General features: G+C 35.2%; 1 protein-coding gene and 1 pseudogene across 1 annotated transcript in view; one reads left to right on the top strand and one right to left on the bottom strand.

The window, feature by feature from the left end:
* LOC145242681 (uncharacterized) overlaps positions 1 to 11,765 on the top strand; it is a 31,274-nt gene extending 19,509 nt beyond the window's left edge. The window contains exon 2 of the mRNA XM_080105813.1: positions 8,421 to 11,765. Coding sequence (XP_079961939.1) covers positions 8,857 to 10,542 — 1,686 coding nt within the window. The 5' untranslated portion in view covers positions 8,421 to 8,856 and the 3' untranslated portion in view covers positions 10,543 to 11,765. The remainder of the gene's footprint in view (positions 1 to 8,420) is intronic.
* A 9,333-nt stretch (positions 11,766 to 21,098) lies between these two features.
* Positions 21,099 to 21,225, bottom strand: LOC145243181 (U2 spliceosomal RNA; annotated as a pseudogene).
* Positions 21,226 to 21,747: the final 522 nt, after the last annotated feature.

Below are 21,747 nucleotides of genomic sequence, written 5' to 3'. Positions count from 1 at the left end.
GTCCCCTCCTCGATGTGGTGAAACCCCCTTAAAATAGACATCTGTTCACTTTGACGTCAAACACCCAAGAGGCAGAATCAATATTGTTTCTTTGCTACATACTTCCTTCCATGACATAATTTCCCGTACACTTAGCTCTAATTCTACTCTTCAACTTCTAATGGAATTTTCTGATTCTCCTCTGTGGAAAATTCCATTTTTAACATTAATTTTTATATATCCACATCGATCTATTATATAAATCTCAGCTGTTTATGTCTTAATGTGTGTTTGTATTAATGTGGGTTTGCTAAAACTTCTGTCATCCACATCAAAGCGGTACGAATGTGGTACCATTAGAAAGAGTGATCTCTCGGACACATAATATTGAAAAATTAGGAAAAAATCGTCAATGTGTATGTATAAATGCCATTTTGTTTTAGAGAGGGGGGGTCAGGTAAAATTCTTGGTTTCAACGCTGTTTATAAAGCATGCACGAGCGAAAAGTTGATTTGCTGTTTCTTTCTTTTTAAAAAGCTAAATTTGCAACGTAATAAAATCTGTGTCGTCGTGGTCCGGTTGATGACATGTTCACTTACAAACTTATATTATGCAAGTTCGCACCTAGCACGCAACATTTTTTTTTGCTTACAAAATTTTGCTTCTTGCTGATGGCACTCAAGCCCCCCCCCTCTTTTTTTTTATTTATTATTTTACAACTGGGCAAATCCGGGCACCAATAACAACCCCCCCCCCGTCTTTAGATAATAGTTAAGGAACTTTGCAGAACAAACTGTAACCCATGAAATACGTCTCACTTCACCTTTGTTTCCATGTCGCTCAAATAATCTACAAGTGAAACGGTCTGCAATATTATGTGACTGAATCAGTTTAAACAGTGCTTAGTAGTTTCACGATAATTGGCAAATTGCTTCACTCAGTGTGTCCTATTAAAATGCATATGCGAGGCTCGTTCCAAAAGTAATGCCTCCTATTTTTTATTCTACCCGAATGGATCAGAAGGGATTACAAATTGCATTGTTATGATGACTACGCTTATGCAATCATGACATGGAAGTTTCATCTCTCTGTTGCAGATGTTGATAGTGCGAGATTCTAAGACAGCAACCTCTGTCATGAACATGCATCAGAAGTCGAGATGTAGCATTGAATTCCTGGAAAAAGTGCATTGAGAATGCAAAAAGTTGGAAACGGGTTTCATAGTTTTTCAACTTTTTTGAGTTTAAAACAAAATATAAGGCTTTACCACTACAAGGAATATTATGTTAAAAAATGAAAACGTCAATCATTATATCCAACGTATGCTAATACGTAAATATAATCTAATATGTAAAAGACTATATGTCTGTTTCCATATTTTCAAACTCTATCTCTTCTAAAACTAAAACTAAAACTCGCAGAACGGCGCTAAGGGCCTCAAATGATTGGATTTTTTATGGACCGTTCTTTTATGGGTCTGAAAAAAAATCGTTATACATTTTGTACATTCATCTTCGTTTATTTTTTATCAGTTCATATGCGTGTCACGTTGGTACAGTGGTAACGTCACCAGCTTTGAATGCTATGGTTTTGCTTTTGATTTCGATCCTAACTGATGATGAGTTGGTAATTAAAGGATATTCTAATTTAACATTCAGATCTGACCCCCAAGATCACCATGGACATGGAATATGTACCTACGTTAGAGATGGCTTTCCATGTGGTAGAGACATCTATAGAGAAGACCCTAAATTGCCCTATATGTGGTTTCAAAATGCACTTGGTCACATCACTGCATTTATATTTGCCCTCTATAGCCCCCATAACAGCAGAGTCACTATCTTTAAGAGCATATCTTAGAAAATTGACCACATCCTGTTTGCTCATTCTTCGGCTAACATTCATGTGTGTGGAAACTTCTATGTTCACAATGTGGAATGGTTAGCCCACTCAAACAAGACATGAAGGAAGGTTTTATCATGATTTTTCCATTGCTTATGACCTAACTCGGCACTTCTGAACAAGGTTCAAAAGAAAGTCACCAACCTGATAGGTCCTGAACTGTCATCTAGGCTTCAGCCTCTGCTTCATCGACGAAATGTTGCATCCCTCTGCCTGTTCTACAAGTACTTTAATGGTGAATGATCTGATGAACTACAAGCACTTGTATCCCCTCGGCGTGAATACCCCCTCCCCCCGACAAACCCGACAATAGCCAAATCCCACCCCTTCACAGTAGAGATCCCTTTCTACTCCAGTAGTTTCTTCCCCAGAACGGCTAGACTTTGGAATTCCCTTTCAGGATTCTCTTTTCCAACTGTACTGACATGCAGCAGTTCAAGTGTAATGTGAACAGACATCTTGCTACTCATCTCTCTTCATAACATCCCTACAACTTATGTCCCCGATAGTAGCCCCCTAGTTCAAAGTGGCACTGTGCCTTGTTTGGAGTGAAAATTGAATTAAAAAAAAAACAAAAAAACCTATCCGTGGGCCCAACATTGATGGTCAGTATTCTAGTCTCCTAGACCTCTTTCGCACAACTTACCCTGAGCCATGTCCATCTTCCGTCCTGTCCTAACTGGAATCTTCTGACCACTTGGTTGTCTCAGATAAGATAAAAACAAAATGTAATAAGCCCTTCAACATACCTTTCCATCATACAGTATATCGATATTCTACGGATGACTAGGATAGCTGTTGTACATTTATATCAGATCTTGTCGAACGCACAAATCTTTCTGTCAAACTTGGGAATCTTCATGGAACCCTTTATTTAATCCACGTAAATAGCATGCTCTTGTTCTATCAGCCATGATTTGGTAGAAGTTCTAAGTAATTCGCAATTGTATTTTGAGTGTCGTCCGCTCTGAGTATTGAACCCTCAACCTCTAGAAGAGTGTAACTTATAACTGAATTTTACTAAGTACTTCATTCACTATACCATGAGTTCTTGTTTGACAGAAAAACTCCAGATATACCTGTAGAAGGTCGGAGGTTACATCAACCAAAACATTGTGTAAATAACACTCAAGATGAGAGAAGTCATCCGATGAATACAAATAATACAGGCAATTTGTTTTTTTTTTGTTTTTTTTATCTCAAGAGAAAACAATTCTTTGAAAATCTGTGGCTTAAAATTCATTTGTTTTTATTATTCTTTTGTTTAAATGTTTGATAATTTAATAAATTACTAAAATATGTAACTATACTTTGTTTTACTATTTCCAAATTTATACAGTATTGCGAAAAAAAATTATTTCTTACATTAAAATAAGACCAATAAAATATACATAATAAAATTCCCTCTTGAGAATTAATAAACTATCACATATGCATGAGTGGTGCGTCTTTTTTGTAAAGTATGGCGTTTTGATTTTCTTTTTTTTTTACACGGTGGTCACCACTTATCAAGGCCCGGAAGCCACTCAGGGATAAGGGTTATTGCAAGTACAGTACGTTAGTGTGGAGATTTAATGAAGTGTTCACTTAAGGGGGCGGTTCATTAGGAATTTGTTGACGTTGGACTTGAAGACATCCAAGTTGTAGTCAGGTGGGAAGCAGGCAGACGGAACAGAGTTCCACAGGCGTGCAGTTCGAAGAAAGAAGCTTTGTTCATGGAATCCACGTTTTGATTTAGGCATAGATAAAGAGTGGGGAAAATTTAGGTGAAAATGCATTTTCAATAATTCGTTCAAAAAAGTATTGAAAAAACGAAAATAACATAATAAATGAATAGATCACATTCCCGAGTTTGACAAGATACACCTGGAGAAGGTCTGAGGTTATATCGACCGAAACGTTGTGCAAATAACATTCAAGATGAGAACAGTAATCCAAAGACTCCAAATAATGAGTAATCGATCCTCATCTAAAAAAAATCCAGAAACATAACACAATTTCTCATTTTTTCATATCATCATATGCAATATTTAACGCCTACTTCCTGTATTTTTATTACAAAATAGATTTCTTTTCAAGTTATACCTCAAAGACGAAGGGGTAAGTTTATTGCTTGTTGCCTGCGAGAACTCTCGGGGTTATTTTGAAAACTGGTTTTTGGTGTCTTTTAAGATACTGTCCCTCTCTCCTCTCTTCTCCCAACCTCCATTAAACCTAACCATGTGTAACATCTTTCTTGCACAACTGCATGGAAGACATTAAAAATCTGTCTGTGTTATCTCAATCTATTAATTTTGTTGGCTGAAAACGATCAAAGAGAATGAAAAAAAAAAAAAAAAAAAGATGCTCCTCACTCCTGTCACTATCAACATTTCTTTTTCCTCATTTTATAGCATTCCATTTTCAACTAAATCTATTATATAAAAGCAAAAATGTGTGTCTGTTTGTGTTTTTTTTGTATGTCCAGCAAAGGCTTGGAGGGGGGGGGGGGCTACCACGTCGTACAACTTTTTATATACTCCCTAGATTATAATATCTCCGATTTACGAAAGGAGGTCGTTTCTATCTTTTACTTGAACGACTTTTACACGCTATTTTTGCGCTATTTCTTACTCTCATGTATTTGTTTGGTTTTTTTGTATAAAAGTGAAATGGATCCGAAAAAAAAATCCATTCACTAGCCTTCGTGGCCAGCAGATGTTGGAGACGATCAGCTTTGATCACTGTGGGGAATACCCTCCATATCAGACAATTGCTATTCATTAAGAAACTGCCATAGTCCCCCTCTTGTGTGTGTGTGTGTGGGGGGGGGGGTGATTTCCTCCACCACGGTGGAAAGCTGAAAGCTGAACTGGCTTACAGCCAAACTTGATTGCGTGATTTCATTTCTTCTCCTGCGTGAACTCATTCCCTTTCTGCATGTCAACTTTTTGATCGCTAAATTAGAACACTTTTCAATCCCTTCCCTTCCTGGCTGAATGGTAAGATGTCAAGGTTTTTTTCACTTTCTTTTTCACCTTTGTGTCAAGGCTTCGGATTAGAGCCTACCTGCCTACTACAACTTTTGTTTCAACGCACACCTACAAACACCCGGGCAACGCCAGGCTAGTCTATTATATAAAAGCAAAAAAAGTGTTTGTGTGTGCGCTTTTTTTGTATGTCTGGCAAAGGCTTTTTCGGGGGGGGGTACCGTTTCTTAGAACTTTTTATATACTCTCTAGATTATAATATCTACGATTTACGAAAGGAGGTCGTCCCTATCTTTTATTTGAGTGACTTTAGCATCGCAGTAAGTTGTCAGGCTATCACTTTCTTTTCCGCTTTCACCTTAAGGCTTTGGGTTTGAGCCTACCTACCTACCAAAACTTTTTTTTTTTCCATACACACATACATCAACAAACACCCAGGCAATGCTGGGCACCTCTGCTAGTTTAATATATAAAAGAAAAAATGTGTGCGTGTTTGTATGCCTCGCAAATCTTTCGATATACACAACGGACCTCACGAGATCAGTATCGTTTTGAAGCTCAATGTCTGTGATGACAAATATCAAAAAATTGTCCAAAAACATTAATTCCTTCAATCTCAACTCGGCCGGAGGGGTCGCATTTTCGCCAACATTTTAGCAAGTCATCCTTACCATTGCATTGATTATGCTTAATTTCAATGTTCGCGACTTCCGGTTTTGCCATGAATGCATCGGCAAAAACGTTACAGGTTTTTTTTTTCGTCGTCTTTTCCTCCTTCGCATTATGGGTCGAGCCTGCCTGCCTGTCTGCCACTTTTTTTTTTTTAATGTAACACCTCTCTTCACCCAAACTGCCTACTGTTTTGTGCCCCTCCCCCTCCGCTAGGACCACTTTTTTAAAATCATTATTTAAATTTTTTTTTTTTTCCCAGACAATCTCATCTTTTTATTACTATTATTTTTACTAGATTAAACGGTACTTTGAAATGAAAATATTAAAAAAAACTTATATTGTAAGTACCTGTTATGGAATTCAGTTTGATCAAGTAGTTATTTTTTTTTTTTTTTTACAGTGGAAAAACAATTTGTTATGACAGCAAACAGAAGCAGCCATGTTTGGATATTTAGAGCACGTCACAGGGAGATAACTCAGTCTTTCACAAATATCGAACGTTGTCGGCCAATGAAAAAGCAGCACGTTATAAAACACCCCCTCCCCTTCCGCGTGATCTAAAAATCCAAATGTGGTTACTTGTGCTTGCTATCATAATAAATCATTTTTCCACTGTAAAAAAGAAAAAAAAACTACTTAATCAAATTAAGTGAAATTTTTTTTTTTTTGAGAACTTAATTCCATAGCGAGTACATATAATATAATTTTGTGTCATTTTGTAATTCCTTGATTAGACTAAATGAGTACCGATTAATATTTTTTTGTTTTTTAAACTCAATCAAGTCAAAACCTAATATGCAGTAGAACCCCGGGATACAACATTAAAAATTAGTAACAAAATAGAGGACAGTATATAATACACATAACACAATATGGTAGGAAAAACCTCATATTCCACATCGTAACCTGAAAAAAAAACGTATCCTAGAGCCACCGTATTACTGTAACTTTGATTTAACCATTAAGAAATTGCAAATTAATTAGGTTATTCATAAAATACGGACACATTTAATGTTAACCTTTTTAAATAGATCCTCAAAATGAATCTTAAATTAAGAACGTGGAAATTTTATGGTTCTTTTGCTATTTTATATATCGTAATGAAATATTTCATTGTGACGGAGATAAGAGAATTTTTAGAAAGAGACACATGATCGTCCATAGATGATATATCATGAAGAGATATGATTTCTTATATGATGTGTATCTTCTAACATAGAAATTTTTATTCATATTATTTGAACTACCGTCCTCACCTTGATTGTTATGGTTCCAATAACACTAAAGATGAGAACAGTAATTCGAAGAATCAATCCTCATCTAAAAAATCCGGAATTTATCTTTAAAGATTTTTAAAGTTTAACCTTAAATAACATTTAAGCTGACATCAAACTTTGATTCTAACTAGCCAATTTCTATTTGTAATTGTTGTAGCATGTTATTGGCAGTGTATTTCTTAAATGGCGTGTCCTGCTTGGACAATTGTTAATCTGGAAACGTTTTTCAATTATTACTGCAAAAATCGAAACCAGCAAGGGGGGGAGGGGCGTATTTTTTAAAGATTAAAATAAAATGAATTCACTGCATCCCAGGTAACACTGAATAGGTACAGTTAGTTCTTAATTCAAATGATTGTTTTCTTGTTATAGTTTTTATTTTTGATTTGAACTCCTTGTCTATATATTAATACGACAGTATTTGTGTTATGTGTCACTCTTACAGCTTTTTTTTTTTTTAGTGACTGTTGTTTAATCATGACCATCCATTTCTTGTAATAATTAATTTTACCAAGAATTCTTCATAAGTTTTGGTTTTGATTATAGCTGAAAGAACTCAAGTTATATATAATTACAAAAATAATATATATATATATATATATATATATATAATTTCAAAAATAAAAAATATATAATTTCAAAAATAAAAAATATATAATTTCAAAAATAAAAAATATATAATTTCAAAAATAAAAAATATATAATTTCAAAAGTAAAAAATATATAATTTCAAAAGTAAAAAATATATAATTTCAAAAGTAAAAAATATATAATTTCAACAAAAAAAATATATAATTTCAACAAAAAAAATATATAATTTCAACAAAAAAAATATATAATTTCAAAAATAAAATATATATATAATTTCAAAAATAAAATATATATATAATTTCAAAAATAAAATATATATATAATTTCAAAAATAAAATATATATATATAATTTCAAAAATAAAATATATATATATAATTTCAAAAATAAAATATATATATATAATTTCAAAAATAAAATATATATATAATTTCAAAAATAAAAAAATACATCCATATGATTTGGGAGCATCAGCTTGAGTCATATATATATATTTTTTTTCTTCATAAGTTTTGATTTTGGTTTTGAAATCAAAACCTATGAAGAGAAAAATATATATAATTTTTTTTCTTCATAAGTTTTGATTTAGATTCAAGCTGATGCACCCAAGTCATATGGATGTATTTTTTTATTTTATTTTATTTTTTTTGAAATCACAACTTTATAATATCTAAGAATCGATAAAAAATAAACTCTATTATAATATATACAAAATCTGCATGAATTAAAGTATCATATTTTACAATCAGGTTACGCAAGGTGTCCCGGCTAGCTTAGATAAACACTTTTGCAGTTTAAACATAAAAGCTACAATAATATCAGGGCGTCTCTATTTATGCTGAACATCTACAGAATGCCAACATCAATATATTATATATGAATTAGTCCCCTGTGGAATTTCTGCAAGTCCACTAGTTTAGTATTATAGGTAACTGCGTCTGTATTTCATTTTATAAAAATTCATTTTATTTTTTATTTTTTTAAATTTTATTTATTGTTTTTTATTTATCTTTTTTTTTTTTTTTTTTTAGTTGATGATCCTCGAGTGAGCCAAGCAACATTTTTTCTGAAATATGTTCCATACACGCATAAACCATGGAGAAGCAACACCTGAAGACGATCCTGAATTGGTTTGAAAGTTGGATGATTTGAGTAATAATTATTAAATTTATACGATTAATCATTCAAAAACATATTATACGTAAAATTTACCAGTTTTGTTTTCCTTCACGTAATGTGATCGAAACCTTGTACAGCAAAACAATTTGTATACTTGACAATGGACAACGACAAAAACTGAATTCTTCTGAAGAGGCTTTTAGACTAACATTTGTTTTGTACCTGTTGACCCTCTGGAGAAAGAAAAAAAAATCCAGAAATATTTTATCTTGTCTTTCAAATTTTCCAACTTCTTTTTTTGACTATATTCCATCCCCGACCAGAAAAAAAAAAAAAAAAAAAAAAAAGATGAAGAAGCCAACGTGTGACATCTGTGGCAAGGTCTTCTCCAGACGTGACAACATGGAGAGGCATCGGATGCGTCATCTACGTAGAGAGGTGTACAGGTGTGAGATATGCGGCCATGATTTCAGCCAAAAGTCTTACCTAAAATTACACCGCCGATTGCATACAGGTGAGCGTCCATTTGGATGTAATGTATGTGGCCGTGCCTTCTCTCGAAATGACCATTTGGTCATTCACATCCGCGGACACCAGGGCATCAAGATGTTTACCTGCGATGTATGCAACAAGTCTTTTGCTCGCCGGTCGTACTTGACTGTGCACCAGCGTATCCATAGCAACACTCGACCTTACAGGTGTCATATCTGTGGCTGCGCCTTCTACCGTGGTGACCACTTGGTTCGGCATCGCGCAAAGCAACATGGAGAGGTGAAGACGCCCACGCCTAGGGTTAATAATATTAGCTATGTTAGTAATAATACTACTCTGACCACCCTGACCCCCGTAACTGGTGGTATCACTGGTAATATCATTAACCATCCGCCGGGCACCATATATACGACTCACCAGCAACCTACAACTCTACAACAGGTGCAGACCGATCAAGGGCAGATTCAAGTGGTCACTGTTCAAACAACGTCCGAAGTTGAAGAAGCCGAGGTCCAGCAAGCGTTTAAATGTACAAATAATAATTGCACTGACCTAAACAATCATAACTATGGCGAGTCGTTAGTGGCAGTTGTCAGCGGTGACAAGACGACGTATCATACGTGCGAGATAGTTAACCCGAATCAGACTGTGACTGATATCCCCGTGTCCGTATCAACAATAGACGAAAGCAATACTTTTCAGCAGCAGATGTGTCAGAGCAGTATCACCACGATTGCTAATTCCAATGCGACGTTCGTCACTGGGGTTCCAACACTAAACACAATGCCTACCACAACTACCCCAGTCACCGTTACTCCTACTATCGGTCCCACGAGCGCGACGACGACCCAGGGTACCCTGGCATACAAATGTGAATATTGTTCCAAGTGTTTCTCACGTAGAGACAACCTTGAGCGGCACAAGTCGACACATACGAATGAAAAACTCTTCAGTTGCGAAGTGTGTCAAAAGAGTTTTTCGCGACGATCGTACCTGAGTGTCCACCGACGTATTCACACAGGGGAAAAACCCTTTGTTTGTGACCGGTGTGGCTTTGCTTTTTCTCGAAAGGACCACCTATTGAAGCACAAGAAAGCTAACGAGGGCCAACGTAAACTAAGCTGTGTACCACCAAAGAATTCTGTCATCTTAAAAGAGGAGATCGGCACTGCTGGGGAAACCTGCCATCAAGTAGCAGTAGTTGTTACCACAGATCCTAGTGTCATGGCCGAAGGAGCTGTTGTCGTAGCGCATGGACCACCGGCTTCCGACGAAGACAATATTGACGGAGAGATGAAGACTGTCACAATGTACCAGACGAATCCTGCTGGTATGGTCACTGACGGTGATGGTACAGGCTCCACCACCCAGATGTACCCCATGATGCCTGTCTTCCCGACTATAGAGATCTCGCCATCGACTGCGCAAATCTTTCCCACAATCCAAATGTATCCAGCGACGGCTCAGCTGAACGTGCCGCTCCATGCCAACGTCTCCCATGAGATCATCATCCCAGCCACGCAGATAGCGCACAACAAATGACTAATAGATTCTTCTGCGCTTTCTTCATCTATGTTGTCATCTGTTGAATCTACAGACTGAATCATAGCGCCGCGGAGGGCTGTTCCGACATCCCTTACTCAGCAAGAAGGAACGAAGAAGAATTAAAATACATAAAACGGACAAATAAAAAAAGACTTGATAGTCAAAGAATAATTTAACTTGAGATTTTGCATTGTTTGCTCGAAGCTTTATATATATATAACACATACTAGCAATGCATTTTAAAAAAATTAAAAACAAAAAAAAAACTGAGTTGTCTCCCTTGACTGAAATATCTCTGCTACATTGTTTGACATCAACCTATAAGAGGCCTGGCATGTGCGGACATAAATTATTGCTAAATAAAAATAATTAAACACATTTTTAGCTTGATACTTTTTAGTTGTATTCAGTTCATTTGGAATAATGGTTAATGTTTACTAATGGGCCAGGAGATCTGGGTTCAATTCTTAGTTGAGTCATACTATAATGTCTCAACTAGGGATCTTTATCCTAGGCCCCCAAAATCAATAGATTAGAGGATTCCTGTAATGATCCAGTCCCTGATAATTTTGGGGTGGGAGTTCTGTGCAGTTCTAGGAGATCCACTCTCCCAGCCTTGCCTTCTCTCTTTGAGAAGAGGTTAGTTTATTGCTGATCGCCTGATGTGCCCTTACTGGGGAATGCCAACTAGGCTACCCAGGCATTTTTTGCAGGTTAGAGTGCCCCTCCCCAGGGGCGCTGACTTCTCAATCCCACTTTCCGACCCTGGTGTCTTAAGTTCTTGCCGTGGGAGAAACCTAAAGAAAGCTCCTTGATGAACACTTTGCATCATAAGATGCGGATCAAGGGTAAGTGGAGCAGAGAAAGTAGTGTCGCCTTCTCTCTATATTTCAATGTAGTAGTCGGTGAAAAGAAAGCCTTCGGGTTGTCCTCAACTACAGTCGATCCATCCATTTTATTCAGTATGTAAAGCAATTAACTAAGTACTTGTTAAAAAAAAACAAAAAATCCGGTACTCGTTACAATTGATAAAAAAAATTTCCAGGAAACAAATCTAAATCTAGAAATGTTTAAAATTGAACATATTGCAAGATTTCTTTGGTATTATTGTAGATTAACACCTTTGCTAAATCGCCTCAACCTACTTCACCTTTTGAAGCAATTACATATGAACACACTGAAAAACTTGGCAGAAATTTAAAAAAAAAAAAAAAAAACAAGACATAAATTGAATATAAAAATTTTATGTAAAATAATCCTAGATTTTAGGACCATTCTAACATTTTAGGGCAATTAATTAATTTTTTTCTATAGGAAATAAATTGTGTGTGTTTTTTGAGGGTTTTTTTTCCAGATAATTCTTGTAGTTTTAAGAGTCTTTGTATGAAGAGGCGGAAGCTTGCCACTCAGACTTCAGATTAATGGTAGAGCTAGGGGCAATTATGTGTGAACATCCTGAAAACTTGGCAAACCAATATTTTTTGAAGGAGCCACTATTTTATAGAACCACAAATCGTATTAAGTATGGTACAATCATGTTGACACACTGGTTCCTGCCAGATCACCGAAGTTAAGCAATATTGAGCCAGGCCAGTATCAGATGGGCGACCATTTGGGAAGGTTGGGTGCTGCATGTACCTTCTGGGAAAGTTGGGCGTGGGGCCAGCACCCTCATCCTGTAAAAAGAACTCCTCGCTACAAAAACATCTGCAAAAGTTGTAGATGTCTTACTGAAAAAAAACGAGGAAAAATATAATTTTTTTTTTAATGAAATGGGATTAGAAATAACAATAGACAGCAATTACAAAAAAGTAAACTTTCTAGACGTTACTCTCAATCTTAATCATAACGCATTTGAACCGTATCTCAAACCTAGCCAAAAAATATTCTATATTGATTATCAATCAAATCATCCTAAGTGTATGAAGAAGGCACTTATATATGAGAAAGTATGATTGATCGTAATTAGGGCTAGGACGACAGCATATTCTTTTCCTTTTTTTGACTCTCAGGTATATATCCACTGATATCTTATGTTTTTATGTATTGTGATGTGGTTCTCAGTTGATTGTGTGTTACTGTGTTGGATATAAACGAGAGAGTAAAAACAATGAAAAGAATATGCTGTTGTCCTAACCCTAGTCATAATAAACAGGAACTTGAGTTCTTTTGAAGAGTTTCGTGTTTTCACTCAAGAAAACATATCTTTGTCCAAATCGATTCAAAATCATCAAAATAATTTTGAATTCTTTTCGACTTGCGGATTATCTTCAAGATTGTAAATGAATCTTTATTGCAACTAAAATTTGACCAAGATTAGTATTAACTCTTCTTTCGAACAGTAATACCATTGGAGGCAGGAGGAGTATGATCCCATAATTTCCCTCAAAGTAAGAATAAAATAGTGACTTGTGTTCAACTAATTGTATACAATTGGTGACCGAATGAACGATAGAACAAAATATTTAACAGAATTCATTGAGTACGTTTTTAAAGGGAGACATCCAAATAGATATAAGAAATAATTATATTCCATGCCTCCGTTTAGCCTTGAAAGACAAAGGATACCCCCTGTAGGGGCAGCTGCACGTGTAATTGTGAGGCAAGGGTTGCGCAATCCCCAACCACACCTCTCCTGAATCAGCATTGCCTGAGTGCAGTGGCAAGGAGAAGTCCAGGACAACTAGAAACAATGCCGAGATAAGCAGAGAGCACATACAGCACCTGGAAGTCCCAAATGGTCACCCATCTGGTACTGGCCATGCCCATCGTTGCTTAACTTCAGTAATCTGGTAAGAATCGGTGTGTCAAACCTGATTAGATAATGCTGCAAAAAACAGACGCAGCAAACTAAACTGCACTAAAATTGTTACGCAACGACAAATTCGTTTTGACAATGGCTACATGCCATAAAGAAAAGGGAGACATCCAAGTATAAGAAATAATAATACTGATGATAATAGGTAATTATACGTTTTAGCATTTAAATGCTTCAATGCTGCAAAAATAAAGCAAACTAAACTGCAATAAAATTGTTACGCAACAAGAACTTGTATATACAAAAACGATTCGTTTTAACAATGGCTACATGACATGAAAGCATTTTTAAAAGATATTCTAAATTATTTGAACAATTTTCACATTCTTTTTATATTTTCGTGTGTTAACGGAAGAACTTTGTAAAAACACAAAAAAGAAACACTGACATTGTTCCTTGTCTGTTATAACCAACTAAACTTATATGAATGAACTATTGCCTCTCTCTCTCTCTCTCTCTCTCTCTCTCTCACACACACACACACACACACACACACACACACACACACACACACACACACACACACACACACGCACGCACACACACACATATATATGTATATATTATGTGGTTGAAGACAACTTGTAGCAAAGTATGAACACTGTAAGGAATGAGGAACAATACTATACAGAAAGAAAAAGGATTGCAATTTCTGCTGCTGACTTTCTGGCATTATTTTTGAGGCTTGCGTACTTTACCGTAAGTTGAACATTGAATCTCACCCGCAGGCTGTCAGAAATGGATACAAACATTGATGATAACGTGTAATCCAACTTGTGGGTGATGGGCCTTTGTACAAAGAACACATTTGAATCTGCTTGGAATATATATATATATTGTACATTGGATGAACAGATATTTTATCGCGAGAGTTTGTTTTCTGAATTATTGTTATAGATGTAAATTAAGTTATACAAAAAAAGAAACAATATAAAGATGTATTTCTTGACATCAGACTGCTTTTAAAAAAAATTGTTTACATTTTTATTCTTTGATTTTAATTTTTTTTTTTTTTAATACATTCTTAAAATGAAAAAAAAAATTTTTTTTTTTAATATTTAAAAACAAAATTATTTGCTATGCTGTTTCTATACAAAAAAAAAATTAATTGAATAATTTTCCTCTCTTTTTTTCCCTTTCTTGTCTCTTCCCCTTTTCTGTGACAAAAAAAAAATGAAGGAAATTTTTGCAAGTGAGAGGAACATGATATAATACAGTGTGTGTGACTGTTTCATTAAAAACAATGGCCAGTGACAAGTTGAATCCAAATTTTTCAGATAAAGAAGAAAAAAAGAAACCTGAATCTGGAAAAAATCAACAGAATAAAATGAACAATGGTAAGAATGGTATGACGATGGTGGTTGGTTGATTTAAAACGTTCATTTCAATGGTATGCAATATAGATTCTTTCATAACCATTTGTCTTTCTCACTTTCTCTTCTTTTTGTGTGTATGTATATATATATATATATATATATATATGGTAGCTTCCTTCAGTCTTGACAGATTATTGATACCCACTGTAAGGATGCTTGCACATGGAATTTTTGTGGCAAAAATTGCACAATCTCCAACTACGCTCCTCCTGAGTCACCATTGTTAAATGCCAGTGGCAAGTGGGAGCTCAGGACAACTGGAAACAATGCTGAGATAAGCGGAGAGCACATACAACGCCTAGAATTTCTAAATGGTCACCCATCTGGTACTAGCAGAGAACCGGTATGCCAACATGATTATGCTGTATATATAATTATTCACTATAATAATAATTAAATACCTACAGACAGTAGTGTTTCATCCTTTCGAGAATCATCAGTGTAGGGTGTCATGATTAACACCAGTTGATAGATTCGAACCCGGCGACAGAAGTCATCCCTGGCTTCATTAGCAAGGCCCTAATCCATTCAGCTACTGTTAACCGCGAGAAATGCTGTTGAATTTTAAACATTTATTTTTTTAAATGCTTTTTAACGTCTTTCAGAGTGATCTAATCCTTATGATAATCTGCGCATAAGAGCTAAATTGACCAACTTTAATTCAACTGAAAGTGCTAAACGATAAATATATATATATATATATATCATAATTTATGAATTTAAAATTTGTGATTTGAAAAAGTTAAATTTCAAATATAGAAATTTTATTGTATGCAAGACAAAATACAGTATAGTAAAATATATTTCTTTAACCAATGAGTTTTCGATGTTTATACATCTCGTGTGTGTATGTATATATATATATATATATATATATATATATATATATCTTCTCTATATAAATAAAATGAACTCATTTTTTCCTGTGAGTTTGACCTTAATAGGATTAAAAATCACATTACATTCAAATGTAATGTCCCCACACTTCAGCACAGGATCTGAGGTGTGCTATTGGCCTACTACCTTTACAGTTCCTTGATATTCGTACATTTCTATATTTTTTCCGGTGAGAGTTCACTGCCACAATCAGTTAGAATCAATGGAAGTTGTAAAATCTTTTCTCGCTATTCGATTCATACTCCGCCCACGACCACTTAACACCGCTGCGGATACGTCCACAGGGGAATATACGAGGAACACCGGTTTGAGTTCTTAGTTGCTTAAAAAATATGGTTTGGCATTTTTCCGTTGGGTGAAACGCGACTTTACATTCCAGTTATTCTGTGGGTTACTTGTGCCTTTTTATAAATTTCTTTTGTTCCCCCTTTTTTTTTTCTCGCTTTATATTTTTTCTCTTTTTTGTAGGGGGAGGGGTTGCGATTCGAAGGATTATTTAAAACGAACTAACATTGGATTCCAGTTTTTACAAGAAACTTTAACAGTCAGCCGCCAGCATTCTTCAAATCTTGCACCAATTTGTCGCTTTAATATTTTAATGTTTGCACTGATTTCATACGTGATACTAGGGGGGGGGAAGAGCTGACTTCCTAATTTTGGATTAGTTACTTATTAATTATTTATTTCTTTTAAAAAAAATAAAAAAAACATGGTCAGTTTTCTGGTTTTATTCATTTTTTTTTCATTGAAACAAAGAAAAATAAATAAAATCTAATAAACATATTTTCATTATACACGGTAAGTTTTATTTTTGAATTTTGTTTTTCCATTTAGAAAAACACAAAAAATTAGATTTAAATAAACATATTTGCATTTTACGCGGTAACTTTTTTTTGGGGGGGGGGGGGTCCCCCTTTTTTTCCTTTGGTATTCTTACACGTTCGTTTTGTTTATTATTCCTTTCAATTTTACGCGTCATATATTAGCTAAACCAGAGCGGGGGCAACTATAAATATCATAGCTAAAATATGTGGATGTGTGTGTGTGCGTGTTCCTTCACCCTAAACTCGGCATCCTCCTGCTACTACGACAATGATGTCATGTTTGACCTAGAAAACGTTGACGTTAGTTTCAACCACCTGCAAGTGTTTTTAAAGGGTTAATTTTATCCATTCTCAGTTGTGTGTCTCTTTGGCGTAGAGCTAACATGTCAAGCATTTTTTTTTTTCACTTTAGCCTCGATGCTTCCGGTTCGAGCCTGTCTTCCTACCTAAACCTTTTTTCCTCTTTTACACCTTTTTTTCCTTTTTTTTTTTCACATTTGTTCGCAGTTTTGCTGTGTTTTGGTTTTTCCAATTTTTTATAACATTGTGTTCTTTTTATAATATTAAAACAGGGCCCCCCCCCCTCCTACATACACACACCTCCAAACACCCAGGCAACGCCGGGTACCCCCCACTAGTATATATATATATATATATATATATATATATATATTTCTATCTATCTATCTTTATCTCTCTCTATGTGTGTTGATATTCTATTGATGGAAAACTTTTAACAAAGCGATAAAATTTCAATCTTAGCTTGAAGTGCTCTAGCACACTGAAGAAATTTGATTCAGTAAAGCAGTCATTCATATATATATATATATATATATATATACACACACACACACACATGTACAAAAATTACACTGACACGATGATCTTTCAATCTCTTGTCATTAAAAACTACAATCTCAATTACAAGCCTAAGTATATATAATATATATATTTACACACAGTAGCTTCCTTCAGTTTTGATAGACTATGGATATCGACTGTAAGGGTGCCTGTGCATGGAATTTTTGTGGCAAGAGTCGCGCAATCTGCAACCACACCTCTCCTGGTGCTGTTAAACGACTGAAAACAAGACTGAGATAAGCAGAGAGCACATACAGTACCTAGAATTCCCAAATGGTCACCCATTTGGTACTAACCAGGCTCAATGTTGCTTAACTTTGGTGATCTGACCAGAACCGGTGTGCCGACGTGATTATGCCGTACAAATATGTACACATACACACACTTTTTTTTTTTTTTTTTTTGGAGTGTGCCACGTATGTAATGAATCAATGAATCTTCAATATATTTGCGTATTATGATGTTGGTCTCTTTGCATGTAAACAGACATATTTTTCTAAAAGAATCAACCTCAAATCATGTTATGTTTTTTATTTATTCAATGGCTTGACCATCGCCAATAATCATGTGATTTTAGCAGTTACGTACAGAGAACTTTTTCAGAGCAGGTGCTCAAGTGAAAAAAAAATGGCAAAAATATAGTACTGAACACTGTCTTGGTGGGGCACAGGTTTATAATAAATTCATCTGAAAAGGGCACTTTTAAAACAAGAGTAAAAAAGGCAGGTGCTTGCGTACCCTTAGCACGCCCTCTGCATGCCTCTTGATTGTCATTATCTTTTATATTAGCGAGATATGCACAACTTGCTCTCATCTAATACAAGTGTAGATTCCTTTCTTGATTTTTTTTTGTTTTAACAATAAATAATTTGACTTGTCTGAAAACTTTACTGCAGTTTCATGACTTTATTCATCAAAATCATTTATAAATAACTAGTCTGGGTGCCCGGCGTTGCCCAGGATTTTGGAGGCATGTGTTAAGCAAAAAAAAAAAAGTGGTAGTAGGCTCTAACCTGTGACGTGAAGGCGTGAAAGAAAATCTGACGTCTTACTGCTACTCCATGACATGGCTGGAAATTCGGAACGTTAAAATTAGGCAAAGTCAGTCCAACCGATGCGATGACTTGCAAAAATGGCTAAAATAAAATCGACCCCTCCTTGTAGAAAACTGCCCAGTTGAGCGTGAATGAATTAATGTTTTTGGCCAATTTTTTTATATTTGTCGTCCGAGACGTCGAGCTTCAAAATGATATCCTTCTCGTAAAAAATCCTTCACTTCTGTTGAAAGTTTTAGGCAGAAGTACATATATACATAAATACATACATGCATACATTTAAACAGGTGAGATTTATATTATAGATCATGCATGGTGTATTCATAATGTATTAATGAGTGTACTGTAAATTCCTCAAACAAGTCAAATTATTTATCGTTAGACAGTCGTACCGTAAAAGATTTTGAGACGTTTTTATGTAAAACACTCTATTTTAATTTTTGCAGAATGGATTTATGAACTACCGGTTTTGAGAAATTGATTTTTATTGCAAATATATATATATATATATATATATATATATATGTGTGTGTGTGGGGGGGGGCGTCACATGGTATAAAATTGGTACCATGTTAGTTGGTTTGTTATTGATAGTGAGTTTAGTTTTTATTGGGGAAAAACAGATACACACACACACACACACGTATACACTTGAGCACATAGTAGAGTAGAAAGTGGACTTTTGATTTACTTTACCTCATAATTCTTGTTCCTCTTATTTTGTCCTTTAGTCCTCACATTCCATGAGCAATGTTTCTGACAAAGGGGGAAGAATTGTTGTTTTCTGGGTTGGATTCGATTCATCTAATACTTATTGTTCACGAAGTTTTTGACTTTATAATAATAAATTACGATGATTATAAAAATAATATATTACAATGATTATTATAATAATATATGGCACTTCTGCATTTATCGACCTGCGCATTTCATGAAGATTTTAGGGTATGCTGACTGGACTAACCGAAAACGCTTGATCACATTGCTAGGAACACATAGACTAATCTCAATGGAAGAAACACTAAACCAATGAGAAGTAGTGTCGGGACTTTAGCCAATAAAAATGCAAGCCGATTTCTTTTTTATTGTTTAAAAAAAATTGGAAGAAATTTAATTCAAACATTAATTTCTGCTCCAAAAAGAAATGAGGGATGTCTTTGGAGAAAGGCCATAAAAAAAAATGGAAGAAGATTGTGTCACAAATCTATTGGCATGGGATAAATTACTGCAAACACTGGAGGAGGTGCTTGCATATTGTACAAAACCAAAATTAATCAGAACGGTTATGAAATGCAGGACCTGGAGCATAAATGCCACGTAAGAAAACGTCCAGCAGTGAGCGCTAGTTTTGCAAGGAGGTGCACTAATGCAAACTGCATACAGTAGACCTTTTTGTGTCACGGAACGTTCTCCAACAAATCCAAATTGGAAATCCCTACAATAATAAAAATTGTTTACTTATGAGCTCACAACATGGCCACCACGAAAAATCTATGCCAGGAATGTGGGATATGTTTAGACCATCCTGTGGCAGACTGGAGAATATTCATGAGAGACATATGGCCAGATTATTTCCTGAGGAATCCCTAGTCAATTAAAGGCCCAGATCTTGCTGTTGAAATTGACGAGTTGGTATTCAACCAACAAAAGTATAACGTCAGCCGACTCATTGAACCACTCTGGGTCTTCAGTGAATATGACCCCTCCATGTTGGAGCGTTTTTAGGTCGTTATACGTGAGTGGAAATCCTCCTTCCCATGATAAAAAAACAATATATTTTGCCGGGGACCACATAGTATCCGACTGTTGGAAAGCCTACAGCGATTTAGGAGTGAGTCTTCACAACCTTATGGTGAATCATAGTCTGCATTTTGTAGACCCTTCAATGAAAGTTACAACTAACCACATGATGTGAATGCGAAGCGAAGTAGCGCAACAAAAAGGAATGCGGAACCAGCTAGGAACGTTCAAAAACTTACCTAGCCGAGTTTATGTGGAGGCAATAATTCGGAAAAAATGAATTTGTCTCCATCATAAACAAAGATACCTTCCTTCCATGTCCACTGGTTTTTCTAATCCTCTTTTGTCTACAGTTTCCCAACAGTCGACCAACATAAAATCTTCAGGAAATAGTGTGGCATAAAAAAAGTCATACCTCAAGTACCCCCCCCCCTCAAAAAAATAAATATGGGAAAAGGTTTCTCTAACTTTTCTGTCATTTTTCACCAATCTTTTATTTAGTTGTCTCACAATTCTTTCTAAAGAAGCAAAAAGTCTTCTTTTATAACTTTGCTTTCATTTTTGAACAACGGTTTGAAAATGAAAGAAATCTTATAAGGGAAGCCTTTTTTTTTTTTTTTTTTTAATAAAAAAAAATAAAATCCTCGAAAAAAAGATTTTTTTAAAATGAAAAACAAAAACACACACAAACTTTTTCTTTTAATTAAAGAAGGCCGATAGCCATTAGTCGCATACTCTCGTGTAATGAATGAATGCATGAATGTAGGATTGACATGAAATTCTTAAATATAAACTAAAATGACCAAAAAATGGGCTGAAATGATTTAAATAAATAAAAAGTAAATGACTTTAATGAACTTAAGGATGAATTGAATGACCTTAAGAATGACTTGAATACTTAAAAAAATAACTGGAATCCTTCAAGAACAACTTGAATGATCTGGAGAATGACTTGAATGGCTTTGAGACTGACTGGTTGTAAAGTGGGTGATAATTTCACATTAAATTAATACAGAAAAGTGATCCCCCACTTTATATCACAATAAGTACAGCATGTAGTAAGAACAGATACTACACTTTGATCTTGGCCAAAAGGCCAAGAAAAGGGTATTTATTTGCTCCCCCACCGAGCAAATTAGGCACAAGGCCGATTTTTTAATGTGAGGTGTGAAGGGAAAATGGGGATCAACTCCCCGGGGAGTAGGGGAGCTAGATAGTGACAATTGGTATGAAGGGTTGCCCCTACATTGACCAAGGTCTTATATGTGGGGTTTTTCCCCACATATGGTCTTTGTTTGCAGTACTTTGATCTTGGCCAAAAGGCCAAGAAAAGCTTAAAAAGCTAAGAACAGCATGTATTAACAACGGACCTTTGATCTTAACCAAAAAGGCCAAGTACAAAAATGTTACGGACAGACCGACCGACAGAATGACTTATAGAGTCGCTTGCACGCGACTAAAAACACATTTCTTAAATTAAAAAAAAACTTATGAGTAATATAGCCGAATTGTTTTCTGCATCTGCACTGCACACCTGAATTTAACCATTACTTCGTTTAGTGAAGTCAACATTTCTGTGGAATTTACATTTCAAATATGGAAACCTGTAAGCACCATAATAAAAATGAAAG

Source organism: Euprymna scolopes, chromosome 21 (assembly GCF_053919585.1).
Source record: "Euprymna scolopes isolate OS-2025 chromosome 21, ASM5391958v1, whole genome shotgun sequence".
NCBI lineage: Eukaryota > Metazoa > Mollusca > Cephalopoda > Sepiida > Sepiolidae > Euprymna > Euprymna scolopes.
This window is presented reverse-complemented; position numbering and strand designations above follow the sequence as displayed.